A 26,648-nucleotide genomic window follows, 5' to 3' on the forward strand; every position below is an offset into this window, starting at 1 on the left:
TTTTTTTTTTATGAATAAAGCTATAAGCATTACTGTACAAGTCTTTTTGTTCATTCATTTCATATATCTTTAGTAAATACCTAGGATTGGAATTGGAGTCACAGGATGGTATATGCTCAGTTTTATAACAAACTACTAAACGTTTTCCGGAAGGATTATGCCATTTTACATTCTTGCCAATCGTGTATGAGAGTTCTCCTTGTTCTATATCTTTGCAGATTTGGTGTTTTAAAATTAAAACCATTAAAGAAATGTTTTTTGCCTTATTATTATCCAACTTGGTCTCAGGTTGGCCGTGTGGCTCATTTTCAAGATTAAAAACACCAGAATGGAACTTCTGAAACCATCAGCCACATTCTTTGCAAACACTGTTGATATTCCCACCTGTCGGCATTGCATTGGTTCCATGATGGAATTCATATTCAAAAATAACAGGAAGTTTTAACTTGTTCATGATTTCACCAAATTTGCTTTAAAAAGTTTTGAAAGATCATCACAAGCCAAAACATGTGTTTGAAAGAATTGAGAGAGGAAAAAAAAAACAACCAAGTGACAAGGTGAAATATCAGAGATGTAAGCTTTAAAGAAACTGGACATTTCATATGTAATAAATTATACTTGCCTGCCCTATACTACCTTACACTGTAAATCAATTTACTGGACCTTAAGCTCCAAGAGGTTATGACATCTGGCTCTTTTATAGCATCTAATAAAGTGTTATACAACGAAGGCGCTCAATAAATCACTGTCAAAACAATAACTTTTTCTGACAATACAAAATCATACATTGGCAACGTCACCCAGATGTCTGAGTTCATAATATTCTCAAAAAGACATCAGTCAAATAGCACCTCCACTGGTTCCCCAGTCTCCGAGGAAAATCTGGTTCAAAACCGGGTACGGACAGTAAGTTAGTCTGAGAGATCATATATACACAATCTTTATCACAGTGTATTGTAAAACTGTTCTATTTTATTAGTTATTTTTGTTAAGTTCCTGTTGTGGCTAATTTATAAATTAAACCTTATCGCAAGTATGCATGTACAGTATAGGAAAAACCATTATGTACAGGGTTCAGTAGTATCCGAGATTTGAGGCATCCAGCGGGGGTATTAGAGTGCCTCCCCCAAAGGAGGGAATACGATGTGCATTTTAACCACTTCCTCAGATCAGGCCTTACCGTCTGCCATGCCAAACAGTGTCCTCAAGTCTAGCAATATTCCCGCGATTGGAAGCGGAAGGCCACATTCTGTGGGTGTGGGGACTATTCCAATTGGGTCAAATTATTTGTTAAGAGTCACTAGCACCAACAACGTGTACACACAAAAAGTATGTGGAGTTAGGAGATACACGCCCACGATGGCAGCAGGACACATAAACTGGTATGAGACATCCCTACCCGCTCAAATAGAATCCATTACCACAAATTTACCTAGTTAGCTGCTACCAGTGAGCAGGCGCCACGCAAAGGCGCAGCGACCTCTGAATGGGAATGTGAGTAACGTAACGTCCGCTGGGCGGGTACCCGGACGCCGCCAGCCAGCGTACGGTGGACGCGGCGCCCCAACCCCAACGTGACCCGCGTCAGGGCGAGGCCTCGGCCTCTTCCGGTTGCGAGGCCAAGACGCACGTCGCGCTGCGCCAGCGTACTGAGGTCTTCGGGTAAAGAACCAATTGGACGAAAGAGTGGGCGGGCTATTGTCAGAGGCTTCATTTCCGGCTCCGGTGGTCATCTATCTGTCTGAACCGGCACTACGTGTCCCTAGTATCTTAGGTAGCAGTTGGCAGGTGAGGCTTCTGGCTGGGCACGGGGGAGCCGGGCGGCTGGGCCCTGTGACTTGCGGAGGCCGTCTCCCTGGACTGCTTCGGTTGGGCGGTGAGAGGGACCCTGCGCTCAGGTCCGACCCTCCGGTTGCCGACACACCTATCCGCACAGTCCCTGGTGGGAGAAAGACTCCGGCCCGCAGTCGCCCGAGGGACAGGGGCATCGGCGGCCCGTGGTCCTTCGGGCTTAGCATCCCGGTCCTGGGTCCTGCTTTCTCGTGCGTGTCCTCTGCCACTTTTCCGTGAGGAGTCACTCTCTGGGCGTCCAGTAACTACTGTGCTGGCGTCGGAGACGGCGGCTTGCTGCCGCGATCCCTTCGGGGTTGGCTGGGAGAGTGTGTGTGTGGAATCCTGTCTTGAAAGACAGCCCTGCCAGCACTCCGGTGGTATAAAGTGAGAGGATTGATCTAGATTCTGTCTAGATCAAGAGATCATGGTCTCTCTTCTGACATTGAGAATGTTATTTGGGGTAATATGCATTTTTCCTAAAGAAAGAATCCTTGCTTTCTTCGTGACATACATGATTCTAAAAACTTTAAGCCCTTTGTATTTCGAGAACAAAATTAAGTGCAATACTGAGAAAACAGGCATTACTGTATTTTTGTACCAGAATGGTATAGAATTCCTAGCGTTTCATATACAGTATTTCATTCGGTCGTCTGCTGTTCACCCTAGGCGAGGAGGCTGGGACTTAGAGAAGCTTACATTTTATGGCCAGTGAGCTGGACCACGATCTTATCCGGCCGCTGTGCTAAGCACTGGACGTAGAGTAAAATACAGCACAAGTAATATTCTGGCCTCATTATCTATTATACCAGTGGCTCTTAAAACTGAGATTGGATGGCATTTCTTTTGGGTAAATAGGTTTCTCAAAAGAATCTGTATGATGTTTACTTAAAAGATGTGTTCAAACCCAACTGTCTGTAGTTGAGCTGATCATTTCTCGAAATATGTATCTTGTTTTAGCCAGTTTTTTGTGGTTTTGAAAATTTAATTTCTCTCTCTGTCCATCCCACACAATACACTGTTCTCTAAATGTGTTGCAGGGTCATGTTTCAGAACCCTCAGGTTAAAATCCGTATTTGCCTCTATTCTAGGCTTTTGCAGCACCATAGTCGGCATTCGCTGTACTAAGCATTAATTTCTGGGTAGTTTAAAATAAAATGCAGGAAAGAGTTGTATTCCAACATTGTTGGTTCCTTAGCAGGAGCAATGAAAGGACTGCAGTGATTAAGGGCTGGATGTATTGTCAGTTGTTAAACCTTTCAATAGAGATAGCCTTTTTTTTTATATAATGAATATGTGATCCTAACATGAGTAAGATCTGAACTTTTCTTATTGCCTTTGATCTGATGCTTTGCTGGAATTTATAAAAATAATGTCAGTCTAGGCTTTGGAGTCTTACTTTATTTCATGAGATATCAGGCATGAATTTATGGCTGGTCTCATTTACATCTTGATATAACTGAGCAAGTCCTTGCTATATGATAATATCAGTGAGTATCTTTTTTGTATTTTTACTTTGTGAAACAGGCAAACATGGATCAAGTAATGCAGTTTGTTGAGCCAAGTCGGCAGTTTGTGAAGGACTCAATTCGACTAGTTAAAAGATGTACCAAACCTGATAGAAAAGGTAATAGCTTTAATGTGAGATAAAAAATTAAATCTTACTGTTTTCTAAGTTTTCTTTTTTTTTTTGAGACAAAGCCTCAAGCTGTTGCCCTGGGTAGAGTGCTTTGGCATTACAGCTCACAGCAACCTTCAACTCCTGGGTTCAAGAGATTCTCTTGCCTCAACCTCCCAAGTAACTGGGACTACAGGTATCTGCCACAGTGCTGGGCAATTTTTTTTTTTTTGGTTGTAGCTGTCCTTGTTTGATGGGCCCAGGCTGGATTCGAACCCACCAGCTCTGGTGTATGTGGCTGGAGCCTTAGCCACTTGAGCTATAGGCACTGAGCCATTTTCTAAGTTTTTAATTTGATTCACGTCTTCTCAATTAATAGCTGTTACATTATGGTCATTGACAGTTTTATTGATTTATTTTGCTTTATTGCTTTTTTAAATTGTCATTTCTTCCTAAATTTTCACTTTAGAGTTTTTAATATCTCACATACTTCCACTTTGGAGAATCTTTGGAGTGCTCCCTGCTTTGCCCCCACCCAACAAACAAAACCTCAACATGGTAGGAATAGTATAGTTGTTGCCAGTCTAGAAAGTTTATTTTGTTATATATCATGATTCATGTATTAAAAAGTGCACCAGAATTTGTATATTTTTGTGTATTCATTGACTAAGGAATATAATAGAGAATATATGTAATATAATATATAAATACATACAATATAGTCTTTGCTCTTATGGAACTTAGAAACTTAGAATCTATCAGGGAAGAGCATCATAACCAAATGATTGAAATTAGTTGATTTTTTTCAATTATTGAAAATAGTTGAATTTTTTAATTACTTCCTTGGTATTACAGAAGAAAACTTTGGCAGCACTTAATTGGAGGACTAACCAAGTCAAGAAGTCAGGGAAGCTTTCCTGAGGAAGTAACATAAAATCAAAACATTACCAGAGGTGGAAGTCTTTTTATAAAATTATGCTTAACCCAATTAGAGTTTTTAAGCTTTGTTTTTGGCTTTATCATATCATCAAATATACTAGATCCATTGTTTATAATGTACTAAAAAAGTATGTTTCTGTTTTTATAATCCATATGTTACAATTAAAGTTATGTTACATTAAATAATTTTTTATTTTTATTTTTTTTTTTGAGTTGGTCTCACTTTGCCATGTGGTAGAGTGCCATAGCATCACAGCTCACAGCAACCTCAAATACTTGGTTTCCAGCGATTCTCTTTCCTCTGCTTGCCAAGTATCTGGGATTACAGGCACCTGCTACAGTACTAAGCTATTTTTAGAGATGGAGGTCTCACTTTTGCTCAGGCTGATCTTGAACCTGCGAGCTCAAGCAATCCACTCACCTCTACATTAAATAATTTTTGAGAAAAATTTTACCTGTTGCTTCTATCCATGATCTTTTTAAAGAAAATTCTGGTTAATTGATAAAAAGATCATATGTTTTCAGTGCTTATTGATGAGCTCTCTAGCACAGACATGCATTATTTCTATGTTTCCTTAAATATCAATAAAATAGGGAAATTTTGAAACTGTCTAACAAATTATTTACTATTAATAGTCTCACTTAACAAAATGTATCTATCAGGATAAATGTATGCCAGTAAGTTTGTGTATGTTAAAAAAAAAAGTTTGTGTATGTTACTGATGAGTCCCCCCCCCCCATTTTCAGTGACAGTGCAAAAAACTAATGTGAGCTTTGTGTTTTTAAATGCAGAATTCCAGAAGATTGCCATGGCAACAGCAATAGGATTTGCTATAATGGGATTCATCGGCTTCTTTGTGAAGTTGATCCATATTCCTATTAATAATATCATTGTGTAAGTAAACTTTTTGAAATGGACCATTACCTAGGATTGAATGACAGTTGAAACTGTGAGTTTACAGTTAGTCTGTTTCATCACTACACAGATGTACATCTTGACTTTTTGGGGCTACTCAAGTCTGCAGATACTTTTTATGTAACTAATAATTTACAGTGCCTAAAAATCCGTATAGCAACTCTATGAGCTAGGCACTATTGTCTATAATAAATAGAATTTTTGTAGGGTCAAGAAAGTAAGTTAAAGGCTCTTGATATGTCACAAAAGAACAATTCAGTGACGACCCAGTATACAAATCCAAGACTTCTTAATGTTACATCTTGTCAGTAGTTAAAGTGCAGAGGAGATGCTACCTGTGCTAAAATTACTGTTGGGATAGCATTCTTACTGTGGATCAGATCCTGTAGATTCAAATCCTTTTTCTTATTACTCAGTGGCTGTATCCAGGAGCAATTTGCTTAGCTTTTCTGTGCCTACTTTTTTCGATGAGGATAATAGTTCTCACTGAGATTATAACTGAAGTCCTGCAGGGCCCTAAAAATAAATTTGGGTGAGAACTTAAGTGGAAGTTTTTATTGTAATGAGCCATGATACTAATGGGATGATATCCTTTAAGTATGTTACAGAGGAGAAAAGTCTGAGAGTGTTAGGATCACTTTATTCTTTTCTAAATACTTTTGCTTTTTTAAAATTCATTACAAGTCATTGGGACCCCTTCTTGGCTTTGAGTAGTTAGTCAGATGGGTAATTCAGTTTAGTTCAAAGACTAGGGATGAGTTTCAGTAAATTTACTATGATTTTATATTCATTCCATCTCTCAGGCTTATCTGCCATTTGAAGGTAGTGATATCTATTTTAAGGAGTGGTGAAGTTTGAAGCAATGATTTTTAAAAAGCTTTCAAACTATAAACCTCTTAAATATTAGGCATTTTATCACTGATACTGGTGAAGATTTTCTTTTCAATGACAAGTAACTGAATGCATATTGTCAAAGGAATTTCATAAGTAGGTTACCATAGTTATTGAGCCGAAATGCCATAAAGAGGTATTCTAGGATCATGAAGAGTTAGAGCTCAGTCATTCAAATCTCATTTGTCAGGTCAGAAATTCCTTTATTTTAGTAATGAGAAATGTCAGTTGTGAAATTATAGAATCATGAGGAGAATACTGAACAGAATTAGGAAACTCAAGATTGTCTCTGGGCTGCAGTTAACCTAATCTGTGGAAGGAAGAGGTGGCTTCATCTCTGTGAGGGCCCTTCTCTCATACTCAGTGCTTTTGCTCTTCTTGTACCCCAATTCAGACATGGGACGGGCTTAACTGATAGGAGTGTTTCTTTAGCTTGGTACGAAATTAGTTTCCTGTGAAAGTCACCCTTTATTGTTTTTAGTTTTACCCTCAACATCAAAATGTAAGCCTGTCTTTTCCTTCTTTTTTTCTTTTGTTGGTATACAAATATCTTTCAAATTTTGTCCGTAGCCTTCATTTAGCACTGTATTTTTGTCTCTCTTGTCAGATATCAATATCTGTCTTCAGTGATACTTAGGTATGCCTGTCTTTGATATTGGATTGTGAGTTCTGAGGCACACCTGTTTTATTATTTATATTATATACAGTACATCTTCTATAGAACCTAGTCCAGCCTTCTTGCATCCATTATAAGCACTAAGTGTTTGTAGAATTAAGTGAACATCTTCAAGTTCTTTGCCTTTTTGTAATGGTACTGATAGTAACAATAGCTAACATTTCCTGAGAACTTTCTACAGGCCGTCCTGCTTTATGTGAGTCAAGTCATTTAGTCCTCATGAAGGAACTGAGGCATGGCTAATAAGTGATAGAGCAGCATATGAAACCTTTTGGAAGCTATTTGCATAGAAAGCTTTTTTTTCTAGTTAAAAAGTTGCTTTAGTATTTGAGTTGACAATCTGTTTTTAGATATTTTTTACCTTAAAGGCTAATTTTAAAACCTTTTGGGAGAATGGCAACAGAAAACTTATTCTTTTCACGTTATACCATAAACCATAGCCTGTATAACTGAAAGAAATCTTTTTTTCCCTTGCTTGAAAGAGCACACGTCACTGTGTAAATCATTTTGAGGTAATAGCAAGGGAAATAATAACCACAGGCTTCATTTTCATTAATCAAATTATTGCATATTTTTCTTATGATTTTGTTCTTTTTTTCTTTACAATTATAGCCCTCGAAGTTAATATCTACAGTATCATAATTTAAAGGAGTTATTCATTTGCTGGTGTTTTAATTATAGAATACTATTTAATAACAGGTAGATAAGTTACTTCAGTGTTAAAGTACTCATAGGTATATATTCAGGAATGATTTTATAATTTTTATCAAGTAATGAAATTATATTGTTTATTTGACATCACAGTACTAAAAGTACATTTGACCATACAATTTAAAATGTTTATGCTTTTAAAACTTAGCAGTTCTGGCTCAGTGCCTGTGGCTCACGTAGCTAAGGTGCCAGCCACATACACCTAAGGTGGCAGGTTCGAATCCAGCCCGGGCCCGCCAAACAACAATAATGGCTGAAAAATAGCCAGGCATTGTGGCGGGCGCCTGTGGTCCCAGCTACTTGGGAGGCTGAGGCAGGACACTTGCTTGAGCCCAGGAGTTGGAGGTTGCTGTGAGCAGTGAAGCCATGACACTCTACCCAGGGGGATAGCTTGAGGCTCTGTCTCAAAAAAAAAAAAAACAAAAAACCCAAAACTTAGCAGTTCTGTAGAAAAGGTGTTTTGTTTTTATGATTAAACCAGATTTGATTGCAGTAAGATGTATTGGTTGAGAACCCATTGTGCTTGTGTATTGTCTTTATTTTCGACTGGTTTGTTGACTATATATGTACTCGAAAAGCTTCTTAAGTAACCATTCTGTCTTATAATTCATATTTTTTGTCATGTTCAGAAAGGCATTATGCTACATTGTTTCAAAATGGCAGTTCCCAAATAAGCAGTGTAAAATTTAAACTATGCCTATTCTAGTAGCCACACCATCTCTGTGGACCTTTTCAGTTCCAGAATTTTACAGTTCAATGTGCCTTTCTTTTGTGCTATCTTGTGATAAAGTTAGGTGTGATTCTCGAATAATTAGTCCTGAGTCCTTACGTTATTACAGTTCAAATATTATTAAAATCCTACATATGCTCAGAAATGACCATTTTTTTCTTTGTTTTACAGTGGTGGCTGAGTTCATTTTGGAAGAATGTTTTTCATCTTAGGGACTGGTGAACAGTGAGGGTTTGAGAAGCTCATGGAGTAAAAATTTGCCTATGTATTTTGTCATGTTTTTCTTCCAAGATGTTTTCTATTTCTGAATTAAAATAATTTCAAAGTATTTTTAAGTAAACATCTTTTTTCATCATAGATTATAAAACATAAATATCACATTTTAATGATGGAAAATCATAGATTTCTTATTTCTTTCAGCATTTTGGTTTATAGGAGAAATTAAAGAGCCTGATGAAATATTAACACTTTCTGAGTGTTCTATCTTAGTCTATCTGTGCAGCTATAACAAATACCTAAGAGTAGGTAATGTATAAATAATATAAATTTATTTCTCATGGTTTTGGAGGTTGAGAAGTCCAAGATCAAGGCACCAGTAGGTCTTGTTGTCTGGTGAGGGCCCAGTCTCTCTGCTTCTAAGATGTCCCTTAAATGCTGTGTTCTCACATGGCAAAAAGGGCCAAAGACTATGTGAAGCCTCTTATAAGGGTCTTAATCTGTCCAGGCACAGTGGCTTACACCTGTAATCTTAGCACTTTGGGAGGCCCAGGCAGGAGGATCATTGGAGGCCAGGAGTTTGAGACTAGCTTAGGCAATATGGGAAGATCCCACCTCTACAAAAAGTTTTAAAATTAGCTGGGTGTGGCAGTGTGTGCCTGTTGTCCTAGCTACTTGGGAGGTTGAGGCAGAAGGATCACTTTGGCCCAGGAGTTTGAGCCTATAGTGGGCTGTGGTTGTGTCACTGGATTTCAGTCTGGGTGACAGTGCAAGACCCTGTTTCAGTTCAGTCTGTATAACTCTTGCTAGATCTATATAGAGAGGATCTTAATCTCATTCACAAAGGAAGAGCCCTCATGACCTAGTCACCTCCTAAAGGCCTCATCTCTTAATATTACTATGTTGGAGATAAATTTCAACATGAGTTTCAAATGGACATAAATATTCAAATTACAGCATTTTCTATCAGGCAAATGTTTTCCTATGGTTGAAGAGGAAACAGCAAGTAAAAGGTGGACAACTCAGTAATCTAGTAGAGTGTGAGGGTAGGTAGGGGTTTTGTCTATAAGCAGTTAAATTGTGAACAGGTAGTCAAAGTTAAGGACATTTAGGTGTTGCTTGAGATAGCTTCCTGTCTGCACTAGACACTAGTCACTGTGTCTTAGAGTTTGCATTTTATGAAGTATTCACTGATAATCTGTAATGATAAGGGGACTTACCCTTTTTTCTCCTTTGAAAAAAAAAACCCAGGAATTTAAATGTGAGATAGTTTATTTTCCCTTTTAAAAAAAGGGGTTGCATTATTGTAATTCAGTATTTATTGAACTTTATTTCCCTACTTCTGATACGTTTTTCAAACTTATTTAGCAGAACACATTTTGGGTAAATGTTTTCTGATGTTTAGTGAATAAGGTAGGCGAGTATCTAATTAGTATGATTGGGCAGAATTTCTCAGTTTTTAGATCCATGATTCTGAGATGAAAAGGTCTGTAGCTCAGTGCAGCTCAGCAGCTAGGGTCTCAGCCACATACACTGGAGCTGGCAGGTTGGAACCCAGCCCAGGCCTGCCAAACAACGACAACTACAAACCCCCCCCGCCCCCCCCCCAAAAAAAACTGCTAGGCATTGTAGTGGGCACCTATAGTCCCAGCTACTTGGGAGGCTGGGCAAGAGAATCACATAAGCCCAAGAGTTTGAGGTTGCTGTGAGCTGTGACTCCACGGCACTCAACCCAGGGTTGACATAGTGAGACTCTGTCTCAGAAAATAAAAAAGGAAAGTATTTTCATTTTCATCATAATAAAGATTTTTCTGCCTGTTGTTGAAATGTTGACATTGTTTCCGTCCTGAGTGAATTGATTTCTTCAAAGAAATGGAAACAGTGAAGCTTTGCCATCTCTAATCTTGAGACCATACGGCTACGTTTTATAGATAGCTCTTTAGCTTCACAAAGGCCAAAATTTTATGTGTGTGTGTGTACATATGTGTGTGTACATGTACATTCATGTATATGTATGTATGAAACATTGATGGTAGAAATTATTCTAAAATTTAGACTGTGCCGCTGGCAGTTAGGGGTAAAAGTTCACATCAGGGCTGTTCAGTGGGTCTGGTTTGACTCACCCAACAGAACCAGTGAGTTTGGTTGAGTCAAAGAGAGCAAGAACTAGGGGAGTGGAAAAGAAGGTAGCTGGGACACCAATATAGCAGAACAGAGGAAAAGTCTACCTAAAGTAAAGAAAGGAGGGTAATTTTTATTCTAAGAAAAGCAGAGATAAGCATAGACTTCTCAGAGTGGGAAAGGGTCCTCCTTGTGAGTGAGAGGAGACCCCACACAAAGGCAGTCCTCCAGTACAAGTGCTTCTATCCCAACCCCTCTTACATTCATCTATAAGGATTCCCATTGGGTCCTGGTTTCACTGGTTGTGAGTTACATCAGTTGTCATAAATTTTCTCTATCAATAATTGTTAACTTATTTTACTAGTGATGGTATGACAGTGTCTTTACTCTGATGTTTGTGGCGATCATGGGGAGTATTGGTCTGCGTGGGATCCTTTGTTTTATGGGTAAAACAAAATGATAAATGTTAAACAAAGTGATAATATGTTCTAAGTCTTGGTTTATGGAGGGATTGTTCAGTCTTGAGGACAGGCTGTTCACAGGCTGAAGTTGTATTTTGCAGGAATAGCATATATTTGATTAACTAGGGTGCACCCACCCCAAATTCCTGGTTTTAATTTACTTTAGGCTCCTTTCCAAATTTCTAGTACAGAGGCCATAATTCTCTCCCACCTCCCTGTAGCCCCTTTAACTTTCTTTCATCCATAATCACTAGCAAATAGGTATTTTCTTGTAGGATTAAATGTTTCTAAATGTTAATTTTTTTGATGTAAGATAATTAAAAGTCACTATTGGGCTGTTTATTTTGATAACTGGTTCTTAACAGGTGGGTAGATAAAATATTCCACAAATACTTTGTGTTTATACATATAAATAAAATGAGACTTGACCAGAATAATCTTCACAAGCAACAATGAACACTTTTTAAGAACAGATAAAGTTTACTTTGAGTAAATGTAGAGCTGGTACATCCGTGTTGTAAAACAGTACTACTTAAACTTCAGTATGCATTTGATCACCTGAAGGAATCTCTTAAAATTCTTTTTCTGTTTTTTAAATATTACACCTATTGCAAAACATACCAATGTCCTTCTTGTAACAGTTCTGCATTTCTGTGAATCCTTCTACTTTACAAGCAAATCCTTTGTTGGTCTAGTCACCAGACCAAATCTATTTTACAAGAAAACCCACAGGAAGACACATCAAGGGGGAGACAGTAATGGGCCAGGGGGGAGGGCGGGGAAGACAGCCTGTTCTCATTGCAGTTGCTTTACTGCTGCTGGAAGGCATCTTACTCCAAAATCTGTCCTGGCATTTATCCTGCATTTGTTAAGTTATGCTTGCGAGGAAATATACTTAATTTGACTGGAGATGGAGATGGTGATGATTTGTGCTGGAAGCTGGTGACTTTTGTCAAAAAGCTTCTGCTTAAAATGATATATGTTGTACGTTACAGTATTGTTTTTTTAATTAACCTTGTTTGCCATTTAGCATTGTTTTATAGGCTTTGTAGAATATGAATAAAACAGGCTCCTGGTGTCTTGCAAGCATGATTTAGGGTTTGTTAGACTAGAACTTCAGATAATTCACTAATTACAACTTAATATAAGTTTATTAACCTGCTTCTCCAGCCTCTTCTCTTCTTACTTGATTGTTTCATGGGACACTTAGAAAACACTTGTTGAATCTCTATCAGGGGTCCTCAAACTTTTTCAACAGGAGGCCAGTTCACTGTCCCTCAGACTGTTGGAGGGCCAGACCGCAGGTCCCCAGATGAGTCGGCTGCTAAGCAGGACAGGCAGTGGTGGCAAAAAACCCCTGCGGGTCAGATAAATGTCCTAGGCAGGTGGTAGTTTGAGGACGCCTACTATGAATAGTATTTATTACAAATCCTAACCATTGGAGATAGATTCATAGGCTTTAAAGTCTTAATGATGCCTTTGTAAGGTTTTATAGTTTTCAAAGTATTCTCAGTTGATCCTCACAATAACCCTGTGAGTAACGTAGATGTTACACTCTTTAAAATATATGCAGTTTGCTTCTCATCCTACATCATCTCTTCTGGGTTTTTACAGGTTGAGTATCCGCCCTGTTAGAATGTGAGTGTTACAGAAGGCAGATGCTAATGCCTGATTCACTGCTGCACTCCAAGTCCCTGGAATGGTGGCTGCTTGTCACAGCCACTCAATGAGCACTTCTGAGTGCATGACCTTCAAACGTTTGCTGGTTTAATCATTCCTTGGAAGAACAGCATAGGGCACATGGTTATTTAGACCACTGGCTTAGCGTGATGCACAAAGCAAACCCTCAACCTCTCTGGCCATGGTAGTCTAGTGTCAGGAGACATTGTGTATGTGTGTGTGTATCAGTGTGTGTATAGATAGGCAGCGTGTGTGCATCAGTGTATACATATATAGTAATTGTGTATCAGTGTGTACATGTATAGTATGTATCAGTGTGTGTATATATACACAGTGTGTATTAGTGTGTACATATCTAGTGTGTGTGTATCAATGTGTGTATATATAATGTATGGTGCATTTGCATCAGTGTGTATGTATATAGTGTGTGTATCAATGTGTATGTATATATATATGGTGTGTGTGCATCAGTGTGTATGTATATAGTGTGTGTATCAATGTGTGTATATATAGATTATGTATGGTGCATGTACATCAGTGTGTATATCTATAGTGTGTGTATCAATGTGTGTATATTTAGATTGTATATATGGTATGGTGCGTGTGCATCAGTGTGTACTCATACAGTGTGTGCATATGCATCTCGTACACCTGCATTGTGGCCATAGTCTTACTTTGCACACTTCACTCCTCAGGTCTTCAATGTGGGACTCAAGTTCTGGGCGTTTTTTTAACTTGCTATGCCTGCCTTTCATTGGCTTAATGGAAAATCTCTTCCTTCATGGGTGGCAATGTAATTTTAGGTCTTTTCAGATGAGATTCTTTTTAGTTGGAACATCAATACGATTTATAAATCCCTCTTCTTTGCATCAAGGGCCATGCATGATGTTCTGAGGGCCACTTGCAGTCTTGGCTTAGGACTGGCTACCCTCAATAGAAACCATTTGCACTTGGAGAAGATGATTCTGACGCTGGCCAGGTTAGCAAGGAATAATCTTCTCCAGAATGTCTTCCAGGGCTTAGAGAAAGAAAGAAACCTGGATTGAAGTACCAGAGAAACTGCCTGTTCCTTCACCTCATCAGGCATCATTCTCTTTAAACTTAACAAGCGCAAAAGGCCCTGCCCCCTGAAGAAGAACACAACACTCACAGGTGCACACTCACCTGCACATGTGTGCACATATGCACGTGTGTGAGGAATGCCAGGGAACAGCTCATGATGCCTGCTGTGCCCTCTTATGTTTCCTGTTATAAAACAGACTTGCACTTTATAAGGTAGAGGTGGCAGATGGTTACTGCTTTCTGCCTTCAGAGGACTGAGGCAGGCGTCCTCAAACTACAGGCCATGGGCTACATGTGGCTTGCTGAGGACACTTACCCGGCTCGCTGGGTGTTTTTGCTGCTGCTGCCTGTCCTGCTTAGCAGCTGACTCATCCTGGGGCCCGCAGTCCAGCCCTCCAATGGTCTGAGTGATAGTGAACTGGCCCCCTGTTTAAAAAGTTTGAGAACCCCTGGCCCGGGTTGACAAAGAGCACTGTCACTGACGACCAGCATAAATTGAGTATCAGAGAGCTTTCCAAATGCTCAGGACCACCTGAGCCCTTAGGGTCTTTGATGATCCAGGGCCCGGTTGGAGAACGTTTGAGAAGCTGAGGTCAAAGTCCTGACAACCTATAGGACAGAGCTTTGGAAAACTTCAATTTTTCTTAGTAAAAAAAGGAGAATGTAAATTTCTTGCATAGTCTAAAATTCATGTGCCTCGTATGTTCTGTGGTTGTGAATCTTTGCACCTCACTTGTGCATTTATCAAACTGTAAGGAGCAAAGTTATTTTTTTTTTTTGAGACAGAGCCTCAAGCTGTCCCCCTGGGTAGAGTGCTGTGGTATCACAGCTCACAGCAACCTCCAACTCCTGGGCTCAAGAGAGTCTCCTGCCTCAGCCTCCCAAGTAGCTGGGACCACAGACACCCGCCACAACACCCAGCTATTTTTTGGTTGCAGCCGTTGTTGTTTGGCGGGCCCAGGCTGGATTTGAACCCACCACCTTAGGTGTATGTGGCTGGTGCCTTAGCCACTTGAGCCACAGGCGCCGAGCCAGGAGCAAAGTTTTAATGCTGAGTGGTTTCAGGCCTACACGAAGCTGCAGCCTTCTCTACCTCTTTGTGCACCCACTCACTGGAGCATGTTCTTATTTTAGCTGTTGCTTTTGGTTATTCTTTTAATCTCAAAGTCAAGTATTATTTGTAGGTGCATATTCTTAGATGAACCAGCGATCTCCTGTTATGATAGATGATGCTTTGGCTCCCTTTGATACCTGCTGCTCTTCTTCTATTGTCCAGATACAGTTAAACCACCATCCCTCATTTCTCTAAACATTTACCACCTTTGTGACTCTGTGAGATGTTCCTGCTGTGCCTTTTTTTCCTTCTTCTGACAACTGTAGATAGTGCCTTTGGACTCCTCACGTGAGGAAGAGGATATCTGTGGACTTGTGTTTCTCTTCCACTGGGGCTTCTCTCTGTTGCCTCTCAGCTCTTATTACCTAAACTTTTAATTATTCACTTGTAGGCTTGATGACACTTACTTTTTGTCATTTTTTTGCTTGTATATAGGTGAGTTCTAAAAGGTAAAAGTTAATATGTGGTGTTCCCATTGCTATGACAAAGTAACTATTACTACTTTCTCAGTCATGGTACATTCCCAAGAAATTTATTGTGATTGCATTCCTCTTTGATCAGCTTTACATATTCTGTATATTGATGTTTTTGTCTCTCTACTTTTTTTGAATTTTAGATTAATATGAAGGTATAGATGATTAGGTTACATTGTTTGCGGGGGTTAGGTGGAGTCCAACTTGTAGTTGTACCCTTCACCCGGGAGGGTGTTACCCTACATTATACCCATCCCCCACCCTCCTCTCTTTTTTGTAAATCATTGGCTGCCTTTATCATTGTCTCTCCAGAAATATCAAATGTATGATTTTGCCTTTTATGCACCCCTTGGACTCCTCCCTCTTGCAGCCCTCTGTCCTCCCACCCAATGTCAACTAGTCATTTTCCTGACCCAATCCCACTGTTATCCTGGGAGCCTTCTTCACTTGATTTTCTGGATTAGAGATAATGTTTCCCAGATTTCCAGATCTTTCACTTTCTTGGCTTTCTCTCTTATTTTGTTGTATTATCTCACCAAATAGCTGCCTAAAGAAAGTATGTAAGAGGTCAGCATATCTTTGGTTTGATAGTTTAGCAGTTTAGCTGCATGTTAAAAAAAGCTAGCTTCTAAACAGTTTAAATATTTTTCTCTCAGAACTTTAATAATTGATAATTCATTTCCTTTGCTAATGTAAGAAATATATTTTCAGTCTAAGTCTTTGTTGATGGATTTTGTTATTTTTATTATGATTATTATTGTTAGTATAGGTTTTAGGGACTTACTTAGATAAATTTTACAAAGAATAGCCTCAATGTGACTTGTTTTTTTGTATGCAGTGTTTACAGGCTTTTTGCACATGGAGACTTATCTCCTCAACATCCAGGAAACTGTCTCTGAAGGGTTATTGCCTTCATTTTCTCTTTCTTTTCTGCAACTCCAGTTACTCAAATGTACTTTCTCAATAATTCTCTACATGTTTTCTAACTCTTTAGACCTGAGTTCTTTTTTTCTGAGAGAGTTTAATTTTATCTTCCAAACTTTTATTTATTTATTTTAGTAACCATTTTTAATTTCTATGAGCTCAGTTTTTGTGTCTTTTTTAAATAGCTGCACAGTATTGTTTCATGGATGTAGTAATATCTCAAATTTGTCTGAGAAGATAATTTTTGTGTTTGATATTTAAAACGTTTTTGTTTTCATTCTGTGCTTTCCTTCCCCTCCTGGCCATGTTTGTTGTTTTTGCTCTTGTCTGCGAGTGAGGCATAGATGCAGGACTCCTTCTCTGGGCCCCTCATTTGCTGGTTGCCCCTGGTTTCTGCTGGTCTACGTAGTGCTGCAGGGCTGACCCCTGTGAACTACCACTCCCACCTCTCTTAGAAACTGGCTGTGGCTCCAGGGAGTGGTGGTAGGAGGACGGCCGGCCGTAGGGACTTAACCTGTCCTCTCTTGTATCCAGGCAGCACTTCCTACAGTGGTTGCAGCTCCTCTCCGGTGTAGGCTTCTGGTCCCTGCTGCTACTGGGTGGCCTTGGCACCAAGCCTTGGGGACATACCACCCTCTCCCTTCATTCATTCAGATCTGGATATGGTAGGGGTGTCCTGAGTTTGCTCACTTGGAGGTTTGCTTGCCATTCCGTCTTTGCCTTTTTAACTTTTTCAACACCTTTGAGACTGGCTCCCAGCATTACATTTTGTGCACGGGGCTGTGAGGGATGTCCTTTCCTGATGGAAACTTACATGTCTTTGGAGCTTGTAGAATGACACAGTTTATTTGAGAGTGGTTGACAAGGAGCTGGCCATCATGCTTGAGATCCTCAAAATGCCCAGATGGGAAGTGTCTTTCTGGGGCAAATCACTGTTTTAGAGCAAAATACTTTATTAAATTTATTTTTCCTAGAGATGAAAACCAGTCTGCTGGTATTCTCTGCTTTTACCGAGGAAGAAACTTTGTTTATTTCCAGCATTATTTTTCAACCCGGAGTATGCACTAAACTTGTTTTCATTGTATACCACTCAGCATGTCTTTCTCTTCACAGTATGGAGTGTGGACCTCAGGTACATATACCTTCTTGTGGAACTGGCTCGAATCTTCCTGTGGAAGGGCTGCAGTAGGGGCAGTGCAGAGGACACACTGAGTGTAGGAGGATGAAAAGCAAGGAGACTAATCTTCAGTCTAGTGATCCTGATTATGAGCACTAGGAGAAGGGAAGGGAGGATGGAGATCTGCACTGCAGAGATCAAAGGCCTTAGAACGGAAGGCAGTGGTGGGCAGCTCAATGTGAAGGTGACACAGAGCAGCCCCACCACTCAGCAGGTGTCTGCCATGGGTGGGTCGTGTATTCTCCTTGCGCCTGAATTCCCTTATCCGTAAACTTGGGGGACTATAAATATTATGGGAAAAGTCCTTGAAGGACTTCAGAATTATTATTAAGAACACGAGCAGTGGACCAGCAGCAGGCTCTGGAGGCAGATTGGCAGAAATCCTGGTTCTGGCTTTTTGTGGTTATTTCCTTATCTGTGAAATATGAAAAATACACATTGTGCAAGGTTGTAAATATTCAGTTGGTTATGTCAAGAAGTTTATTTCACATGGAGGTGAAGAAAGTAATTGTCCAGTAAATAGTTATTATTTTAAAATGGATGTCTATGTGCAGTTATCTGCAACGTGACATTCTGTTTCAATGAATAATGAAACAAATACTCATGTATCCTCTACCTGGGGTAAGGATCAAATCACATAAGAGCTCTCTGTGTGCCGCCCAGGCTGTGCCCCTCCTTGTCTCTCTCACAGAAGTGAGAGAGACAAGGAGGGGCACTCTTATTGCCCTCAGGGTGCACACCTGAAGTGTGTGCCCATGAAGAACAGACTGTTTAGGTCACCGGGTTTTGAACTTCTTACAGTTGGAATTATGCTGTTCCTGTTCATCTGTGACTTTCTTTTTCACTCAAAATGGCATTTTTGACATTTATATATGCTTATATGTGCCTGTCATTGCTGTAGTTCACATATTCTCAGTGCTGTGTCATATTCCATGTTAAAATTAGTCCATAACTTTTTTATTCACTCTATGTTCCTCTGGTGTTCTGTCTTACTTATCTTTTTTTGTTTGTGTAGGTCTTTTGACTTTTGGTATTTTGGGTTGAGGGAATTTCTAGTGTTAGAATTTGTAATGTATCAATATTTTCACTTGACATTTGTATCTTTTGTGTCTTTATTGTTATTGTTGATACTGTTGGATTCTTGTAGGATTACCTACTCTTATCTTCACAGACCAGTGCTTTCCAGACTGTCCCAAGTATAAGACTCACCAGGGTATTTGTCAGAAATGGGGATCCTGGGTGGTCTTGAATCCTGTAGATGATGGGCCCTGAAGTCTGTGCTTTAAAAATGCCCCTGGCTGGTGATACTTAACATCAATTAGGACTGGAGACATTACCCTGCCCTCACAGCTCGTCTTTCCAGTGATGGTCTGAGCTCAGAGAAGGAAAGGCATTAGCTTGTTGTATTATGTCTTTTACAGTACATAAAAACCATGTGATTCAGTAAGTATAGCTCTCATGTCACTGTTTAGTAATCTGGACAACCACATCCAGATCAGGATGCTTTCAAGGTAATTACGGCTGCACAATTATCACACTGAGTACATTAAACACTCTGCTCGGTGACCATACAGAGTGGGGCAGACACCAGGGAAATGCAAATATTTGAACTTCTGATTCTTTTTTTAAGGTAACCAACCGCTAGTGCATTATCTGCTCAAAAATCTCTCCTGTCTTTGTGAGGAATTAATTCCAGCTGATAATAGGTCATCTCTTGCCAACGTAAAAAAACTCCATTTTTCTTTGTGTTTCAATTCCAACAGACCTGAACATTAACTAGGCATCAAAATAATTCTCCTTTTTCAATAATTACATATAAATTGTGGGAACCATCAGAAAATATAGGCTTGGTGAGGTCACAATTGCTAAGTTGCTGAAAGTAGAAAATTTGTAGGAGAAGGTTAGGAGAGGTGGGTTTTGGGGGATAATCAAGAGATTTGTTCTGAGCATGCTAATTTGAAATGTTTTCTAGAGGTGTTCAGTGAGCAGCTGGGTACATTTGTGTGGAGCTTCCAGGAGATGTTCCAGCTAGGGATAGAAATTTGGAAACCATCCAGGTCAGGGTGTTCTTTAACAAGCCATGAGATAGTGTGATGTCTTCAAAGGGGTGAGTGTGTAAGAGGAGAGAGGAAGTCCCACAGCAGGGGCCAGAGTAATGCAGTGTCTGCCCAGGAGAGATGCAGTGTCCATCTGTCAGAGAGGAAAGGAACAGATGGCAAGGGGAGAGGACTTGGGAGCACGCCATGGGGCAAGGGCTACTGGGTGTCTGCCACCAACTGAGCCAGAGCTGCTTAGTGGTTGTGCGAGATGGTCATTGAGATCTGACACACAAATTTGGCCATGTGTGGTCCTCTGTGACCTGAGGACCTAATGAGCAGGCTCAAGGATCATGGTGGGGGTAACACAAGATGAAGAGGATGCACAAATGGAGACTTTGTAAAGGCGGCAGTGTAAGGGATGGCCTCACAGTGTGTTTCTCTGGTGATAGAAATAGTCTGAGAGGGGGAAACTGACAGTCCAGGGGTAAGGAGATGTGGCTATACCACTCCAGTGGCAGTGGGGTCAGCTTGTCCCACTAATGCTAATGAAGGGGTGTGTGGGACAGAACTGGGCTTGTTCCAGGTGAGGAAATGACAGGAGAAAAGAGGTGATTAGGTCAAGATGCCAGAGAGTGACACAGTGATGCTACCATGGAATGTCAGCTGAGCAAGGAGAGGCCAGGAGTTGGGTGAGGGATAGGAGAAGGTGTGTTGAAATCAGAGGACTAAGGAGAGAGAACTAGAAAGACAGGAAGTAGTGTTGGAAATGCTTGAGCCCAAATCATGGGAATGCGGGAGTTTCTGGTAATGACCAATGGTGCTAGAAGGATGGGGAATTGTTGTAAGTGGCTAAGGTAGGTAAGTCAAGACACTGGGAAGCCAGTGTACTACTGTGAAGGATTCTCTTTGTGGATCTTAATGATAAAATTACCAAGCTATGCATTGAAAATAAGTTGGGAAGAGTGGTGTCAGGCCAGAAACAGAGCCTTCCAGGGCAGGCTGGGGGAGGGGCAGCTCTTGGAGCGAGTGCTGGCTGGGACCACTGTGGTGGTGGTGGTGGGGGTGCCACTGCTCGAGGACACCTGTGTCACAGCTTGAGGATGGGGGCAGGTCAGGAGAGTGTGGTCTCCAAACTGCTGTGAGAAACAAGGAGGACACCTGCCTATTTGCAGGGCCAGCCCTAGGAGAGGGGTGTGCGAGGGGAAGAAGTCTCCGTGACCAGGTGACAGGCTGAGTGGTTCTGGGACAGCATAAGGGTGAAGGAACTGCTCTGAGATAAAGACAGAATGGTGGAGATTTACTGTGACCATGGGTTCCCAAGAGCAGGCTGGAAGGGTCTCAGGACTTAAGGAAGGGTGAGCAATGGGATCAGAGAACTCGAGAGGATTAGAGGGCAGACTGTGGGGGAGGCTGGTGAGACTTGGTCTTCTGAAGTGAGCTGGAGTAAAGGGTGCTGTCTTTTCTGTGCCTCTTTTGTTGAGTGTGCAGGCAAGGCCGTGAGAATTGGGGGCCAGGAAGTAGAGGGGACCTACGCAGAGCATGCAGAGGCCCCATCTTCCCCTCGTAGTGGCACTGCAGAGCAGAGCTGCTCACAATTCAGTGTGCTCATGAGGGCCCAGAGGTTCTTGCTACAGATTCTGACTTGGGAAGTGTGGACTGGGGGCTGAGCCTATGCTGTGCATGGACCCCCAGGTGACACTGTGATGAACAAGGGTAGAGGAAGGAGAAGGAACATGAGAGTATTTATAACAAAACATTTAGGGGTATTTGCATATATTGGTGGGGATGAGAGAGGTTTCATTAAGAAGCATGTATTATAGAAGGAACTTTTAAGATGGATTTCCAAAGGTCTTCTTAAAGGATTTAGAAATGTTTTGCTCCTCAGAGTTTCCCGGATTTGATACATTGCTTAAACAGAAGGTGTTATAGTAATACCTAGAAACATTCAACTTTGGGCTTTTTATACCCAATCACTTAAGAGTTACTCTTCCCCTAGTCAGAACCAACACATTGCTTATAAGAGAAGGGATTAGTGTGGAGTGAATAAAAAGAGCTATGCAAGATTAAAGTTCAAGGGTCTTTTAACTTATAAAACAGGCTTCTTGAGATTCAAAGATAAATATTGAGGATAGGCAGGCACAGAGTAGTGCTACGTACATGCCATAACAGAATTAGAAAAAGACCACCCCCTGTCTTCACCTGCATTTGGGGTTGGGAAGGAACAGGTGGATCCTAGGTGTTGGGGTGTGGGACAGGGAGGAAGTGGGGCCTGGGATGAGCCTCCCAGTCAAAGGCAGGCACTTCTTGGACCTCACCAGGGAAGTACCCAGGCAGAGCACAGTCCACATCTGCAGGAAATGTGTTTGGAGGAAGTAAACTATTCTGCAAGGAAAGCTGCATGGCTCTCCCTCCTCTGAGTGGTGTGGGCCTTCTGTGGACAGCTGCCAGCATGCTGTACTGCCACTGGGCATTTGCCTCATTGTACTCTAGCGCTCTGTTCATCCAGGGTCACCTGCTCTGTGAGGATAACGTCCTTCTGCAAAGGACCCCAGAATGGAGGCCTGTGCCCTGTGAGGGTGGAAGGGTGTGGAAAGAGTGGTGATAGGTATTGGGTGGGATTGGCCAGTTATAAAATTAATCCATTCTAATGTATTAAAAGGAAATAATTTATAGAGGGTAAGCTCCACAGTAGCAGAGAGCCTGTCCTTTTTGCTGATGTGTTCCAAGAACATAAAATAGTGCCTGAGCCATGGGAGGCATTCAGATGTTCATCAGTGAGTGCATATGAATGGTTACTATATTAATTCTGGCATATTAAAGAAGGTATTACTGTGTCAGTGGATTTCTGGGCATTCTACAGTAGATGGAAGTAAAAGGTCCTTGTTTGTAGGAGTGGAGGGGTCCCGTGCCAGTCTTAGTCTCCACAGATCATACACCTTAGGAAGGGTGATGAAAGTCAAGGACTTCTAGGCTACTACAAATACATGGCACAAATATACTGAAATGAAAACTTTTTAGCCAAAAAATATTCTGCTCTTATAGTAAGCAAATCTTACATTGGTAGCCACAAAGATTCTGCTGGTCTCAGAGCTGAGCGGAGCTGAGATTGGGGACAATAGTACTTTGTGATACTTGAAAGTTTAAAGAAGCAGGAAGATCTCAGTAGGGGAAATTTGTGATGATTTTTCTCACAGAAGATGGGCTGTGTGTGCAGCACAGGGAGCTTTGCAGAGAGCCCCTGGAATCCTGGTCAGGCCTGGCATTCTGTGACGACAGGTGTCAGTGAGCTTTACAAAGACTGTGGCTCTCTCTCCTCTGTAACTGGGGAGCCCCCATGGGTGCTGCTGTGGATGACAAGGTTTCTGTCTGTCCCACCAGGGTGCGGATACTCTTTTAACAAAGTGAAACGCTAATTTGGTTAAGAGCGTCTTACTGGACAGGTTCTTATAGTACATGTAAAGAGCAGAGAGGGAAGACAGGAGTTGGGATGGGTTTCCTTGTTGCCCCTGCTCTGCCCTGATCGGGCTCCCCACACCTCCAGCTTCTGCTCACTCTGTCACGGTATATACCCATTCCTGTTGTCATCCATCCTCTGATAACCAAAGTTTTGCATATTTAAATTGGGAATTAATTTTAATACCTCTACACTCCAAATACCAAGCCTGAAAATACCTTTAGTTTACAATGGGTAAAAATTTAGTAAATTAAGGCCAAAGGATAGTTGGAGACAAACCCTTCCCTGTAATTCATCCAGCACTTAGACCAGGCTCTTGCTTTCTCTAACACATGTCTCTAAAAACCAGGCTGTGACCCTGAGCAGGAGAGCTGGTCTCAGTGCAGCTACTTAAGGACCCTGAGTTTCTGTAGGGAGCTTGGCTGCTCGGGACATTGTCTGTGAAAGGTAAGGGTCTTGGCAGATGTGAAAGTTCTTATTTTATATGATGTTAATTTTTTTTTTATAGTTGGGGCTTATATGACTATGTGTGATAGAAACCATTAGTCTGTAGTCTCAAAAGAAAATACTTGTAGACATCCAGATGTTTTTGTGTCCTTAAAACCACATTATCATTTGAGGGAAAATGTGGTCTCAGCACTTAGGCATTCCTAGGCTCCCTAGAATTCTGTAGAATCAGGTTTCCACCATTTGGGCTGCAAATTTGGCATTGTCTTTATTTAGAAGTCCCATTTCTTGAAACTGGTCTTTCATCTCGTACAAAACTCTCATTCTGGCAAGAGAGAGATCCACATCTCCTCTTCCGTGTCACAAACACATCTTTTGTCAATGCAGCCTCCTTCTCTCTTCAAGGTTCTTCCTCATCCCATCTCAGCGTCCCTAGTGTCCGTTTACTGTGGCTCTATGACTCACATATATGATGAGAAACTTGTGAATATTTAGTGGAAAATACTATTGTCTTTATGTTACTGAGCCTGTGTCAGGGAATTGGAGCAATCATTTCTATTGGTTCACTCTTGCTTAGAAGATTTTTTTGCTACTCAAAACTTATCCTTGTTAAAAATTTAGGTTTGATTATATATAGTAAAAATAGTTTTGTTTTAGGGGAAGTTATATTGTAGAGGACTCTGAGAGCCAGACAACCTCTGAGCAAGATGATTTGCAGCTGGAGGGTGGACTCTTGCACAAATAATCCACAGGTGTTCTTTGCCGAGAAAGAGCCTGAGCCCCTGGCAATCCTTAGGCACACAGTCATTGTTTAATACTCCCCTCACCTGTCAAGTACCGAGTGAATAAAAGGCCTGGGGCTACCCTGCAATCAAGGTTAGCCTGCCTCCTGCAAGCTTGTACTTCTAATCTGAGTCACGCCTGGTTCCTTCCTGCAGCATGGAGACCAGAGCCATAGGCATAGTGACAATATATTACTTCCTTTAATGATTTGATAGGAAGTATAATTATTTTAATTTAATTGAGTTTGAGCCTCAAGAATTACTGTGTGTAGATTCTTACCTAATAATTTAAGTACAAATAAAATTCCTAATATGCATTATGTTACTATGGACAAAGGACAAAAAAATTGTGTAATTCTCCTTATTCTTCTGGTTATTTGTGTTGTGTAGATATACTGTTCAAACCAGCAGAGAAGTATCAGTGTTCTATTGGGATAATGAAAATTTTCTATGGTAATAAAAAATTGTCTACACTTCGAAGTCCATCACCCAAGAGCCATCTGAATTTCATTTTTGTGTTGTTTTCTTTTTTCTTTTTTTTTTTTGTGGTGTTTTCTTGAGATACTACAGTATTTTAATAGCTATCTTAAACTCATTTTAAACCAATATGTGCACATTTGTTTTTCCTTTCTATGGTATATGTAGATAAAGACATTTGTTATAGGAATTTATTTGTTATTTAATAGCCAGTTTCATTTAATGTGACCTTTACTTGACAAAGAGGAAATAGAGCATCGATAAAGTTTTTCATCAATAGGATACAATTACCTAGGTGATGATTTAATGGAAGAATAATGTCAGAAGAATTGTGTTAGTGTTGCAGGAAGATGAGGCCCAGTGGAGAGAAAGAGCACCCAAACACCACATTTATAACAGAGAGAAAGAGCGCCCAAACATCACGTTTATAAGAGGAAGGGCTTTATTCACCAGCTGGGAGCTTACGGCATAGATTTCCAAATGGCTGTGCTCTCTGACTGGCTTGGTCTTTCTCCTTTTATTGACAGTCAAAAAGTTCCACCCCACAGGTACCCTTCCCATTGGCCAGTTTGAATCAAGCAGGAGATGCTGGTCCATCCCCTACAGAATTACAGGATTTCACAGAACTTAGAAATTTCCAGGTTCCAGGAAGTTAAGTCTACAAATTCCCGAGTTGCGTCACCATGGAGAGGACCCTGCAGGTGTATCCTTGTGGTCTCCTTGAGAAAGCCTGTTTTCCTAAACCTCAGCCTTCTTGGGTATCCTCTCTCATTAGAAGAGTTATTTTAAGACCAAACAACAGTATTTGGGAAAAGCACCCGCAGAGGCAAGGATTTCAATAGCCTGTGCTTAGAGCAGGTGGTGGCCCCTTATCTCCTCTTTTCTCTTATTTCGTGTTTAGTCATCAAGATAAATGATATGGATGAGAAATATACTTTATTTCTACAAAATTAAAAACATTTTAAATTTAGAGTAAGCTTTAGTTTTTCATTTTCTAGAAACTTGGTGGAAACACCATGGTAGCCAGTAATACAGCTAAGATGTACGTGATGTCCAGCGCTGCCTCTCCCAGCTGGCTCTCGTCCACACAGTCTCACACATCTTTGCACAATTCTGTTGAAAGGCATGGAAATGGCTTTATTGCTTCAATTTGGACATTCATAAAATAAAAATTATTATGCTATAATATGAAATGTGTTATTTTATGTTTGTAATAAAATAGGTTAACAATTTAGAATTTGTTCTATTTTCTCTCTCATGACCTACAGCCAGAATTTATGAAATGTCAAAAGCATGAAAAATTATAATCTTCATGGTGATTATAGCTGAAGTGTTTGTTTGGCATCAGTATTGGAGCGGTATCATTTTAAAATGCCAGATTTAAAGACCTATGGGTAAAGAGCTGAATTCATTTGAATATGAAAAGTCCTTGGTGAGTTTCCACAGCCAGAAATCTATAGGTTATTATACAGAATTTTATACAGAAATTCCACCGTATAAAACCAAGATGTGGGGCACATATAAGAACAGCTAACCTCCAATTCAGCAATTTTTTAAAAGATGATAGTTGACAAAGTCAAAATGATTAACTGTGTACTTTTTAACTGAAGAAGAGACTAGTTCCCAAGTCCCATTACTCTGACTTTTAGAATCAATTTTTAAATCATCCAAAATTTCTTAAATAAATCACTTTTTTTCTTTTAGTCATGTCAGCTTAAAGACAGTTATTATACTTTCTAGGATATTTTTCTTAAAATTGTGATGTAATTTTAAGTTAAGTGACCAATGCCCATCGTCTCTTTCAGTAGACTGGTTGTTAGCTAAGTGCCTCAGTTATTCATCATACAACATACTATCCCAATCATACAACATACTATCCCAATCATACAACATACTATCCCAATCATACA

At 40.4% G+C, this 26,648-nt stretch overlaps 1 protein-coding gene across 2 annotated transcripts; it reads left to right on the plus strand.

The window, feature by feature from the left end:
* The first annotated feature begins 1,706 nt into the window (after positions 1 to 1,706).
* Positions 1,707 to 8,639, plus strand: SEC61G (Sec61 translocon gamma subunit). Of its 2 annotated transcripts, none has more exons than XM_003790996.3 (4): positions 1,707 to 1,788; positions 3,358 to 3,457; positions 5,180 to 5,282; positions 8,483 to 8,639. In XM_003790996.3, the coding sequence occupies exons 2-4, from the start codon at positions 3,364 to 3,366 to the stop codon at positions 8,490 to 8,492; spliced, it is 207 nt and encodes a 68-aa protein (XP_003791044.1). In that variant the 5' UTR covers positions 1,707 to 1,788; positions 3,358 to 3,363; the 3' UTR covers positions 8,493 to 8,639. The 2 variants fall into 2 exon arrangements, with proteins under 2 accessions (XP_003791044.1, XP_023369701.1); XM_023513933.1 differs by lacking the exon at positions 1,707 to 1,788 and adding an exon at positions 1,789 to 1,898.
* Positions 8,640 to 26,648: the final 18,009 nt, after the last annotated feature.

This window comes from Otolemur garnettii, unplaced genomic scaffold (assembly GCF_000181295.1).
Source record: "Otolemur garnettii isolate 467f Iridium unplaced genomic scaffold, OtoGar3 scaffold00045, whole genome shotgun sequence".
Lineage (NCBI taxonomy): Eukaryota > Metazoa > Chordata > Mammalia > Primates > Galagidae > Otolemur > Otolemur garnettii.

What these genes read in the sequence shown, in the direction of transcription:
- SEC61G (XM_003790996.3), top strand. Translation starts at nt 3,364, where the DNA reads ATGGATCAAGTAATGCAGTTTGTTGAGCCAAGTCGGCAGTTTGTGAAG. An exon ending in TACCAAACCTGATAGAAAAG is followed by an intron (nt 3,458 to 5,179) that starts GTAATAGCTTTA and finishes TTTTAAATGCAG; the next exon opens with AATTCCAGAAGATTGCCATG.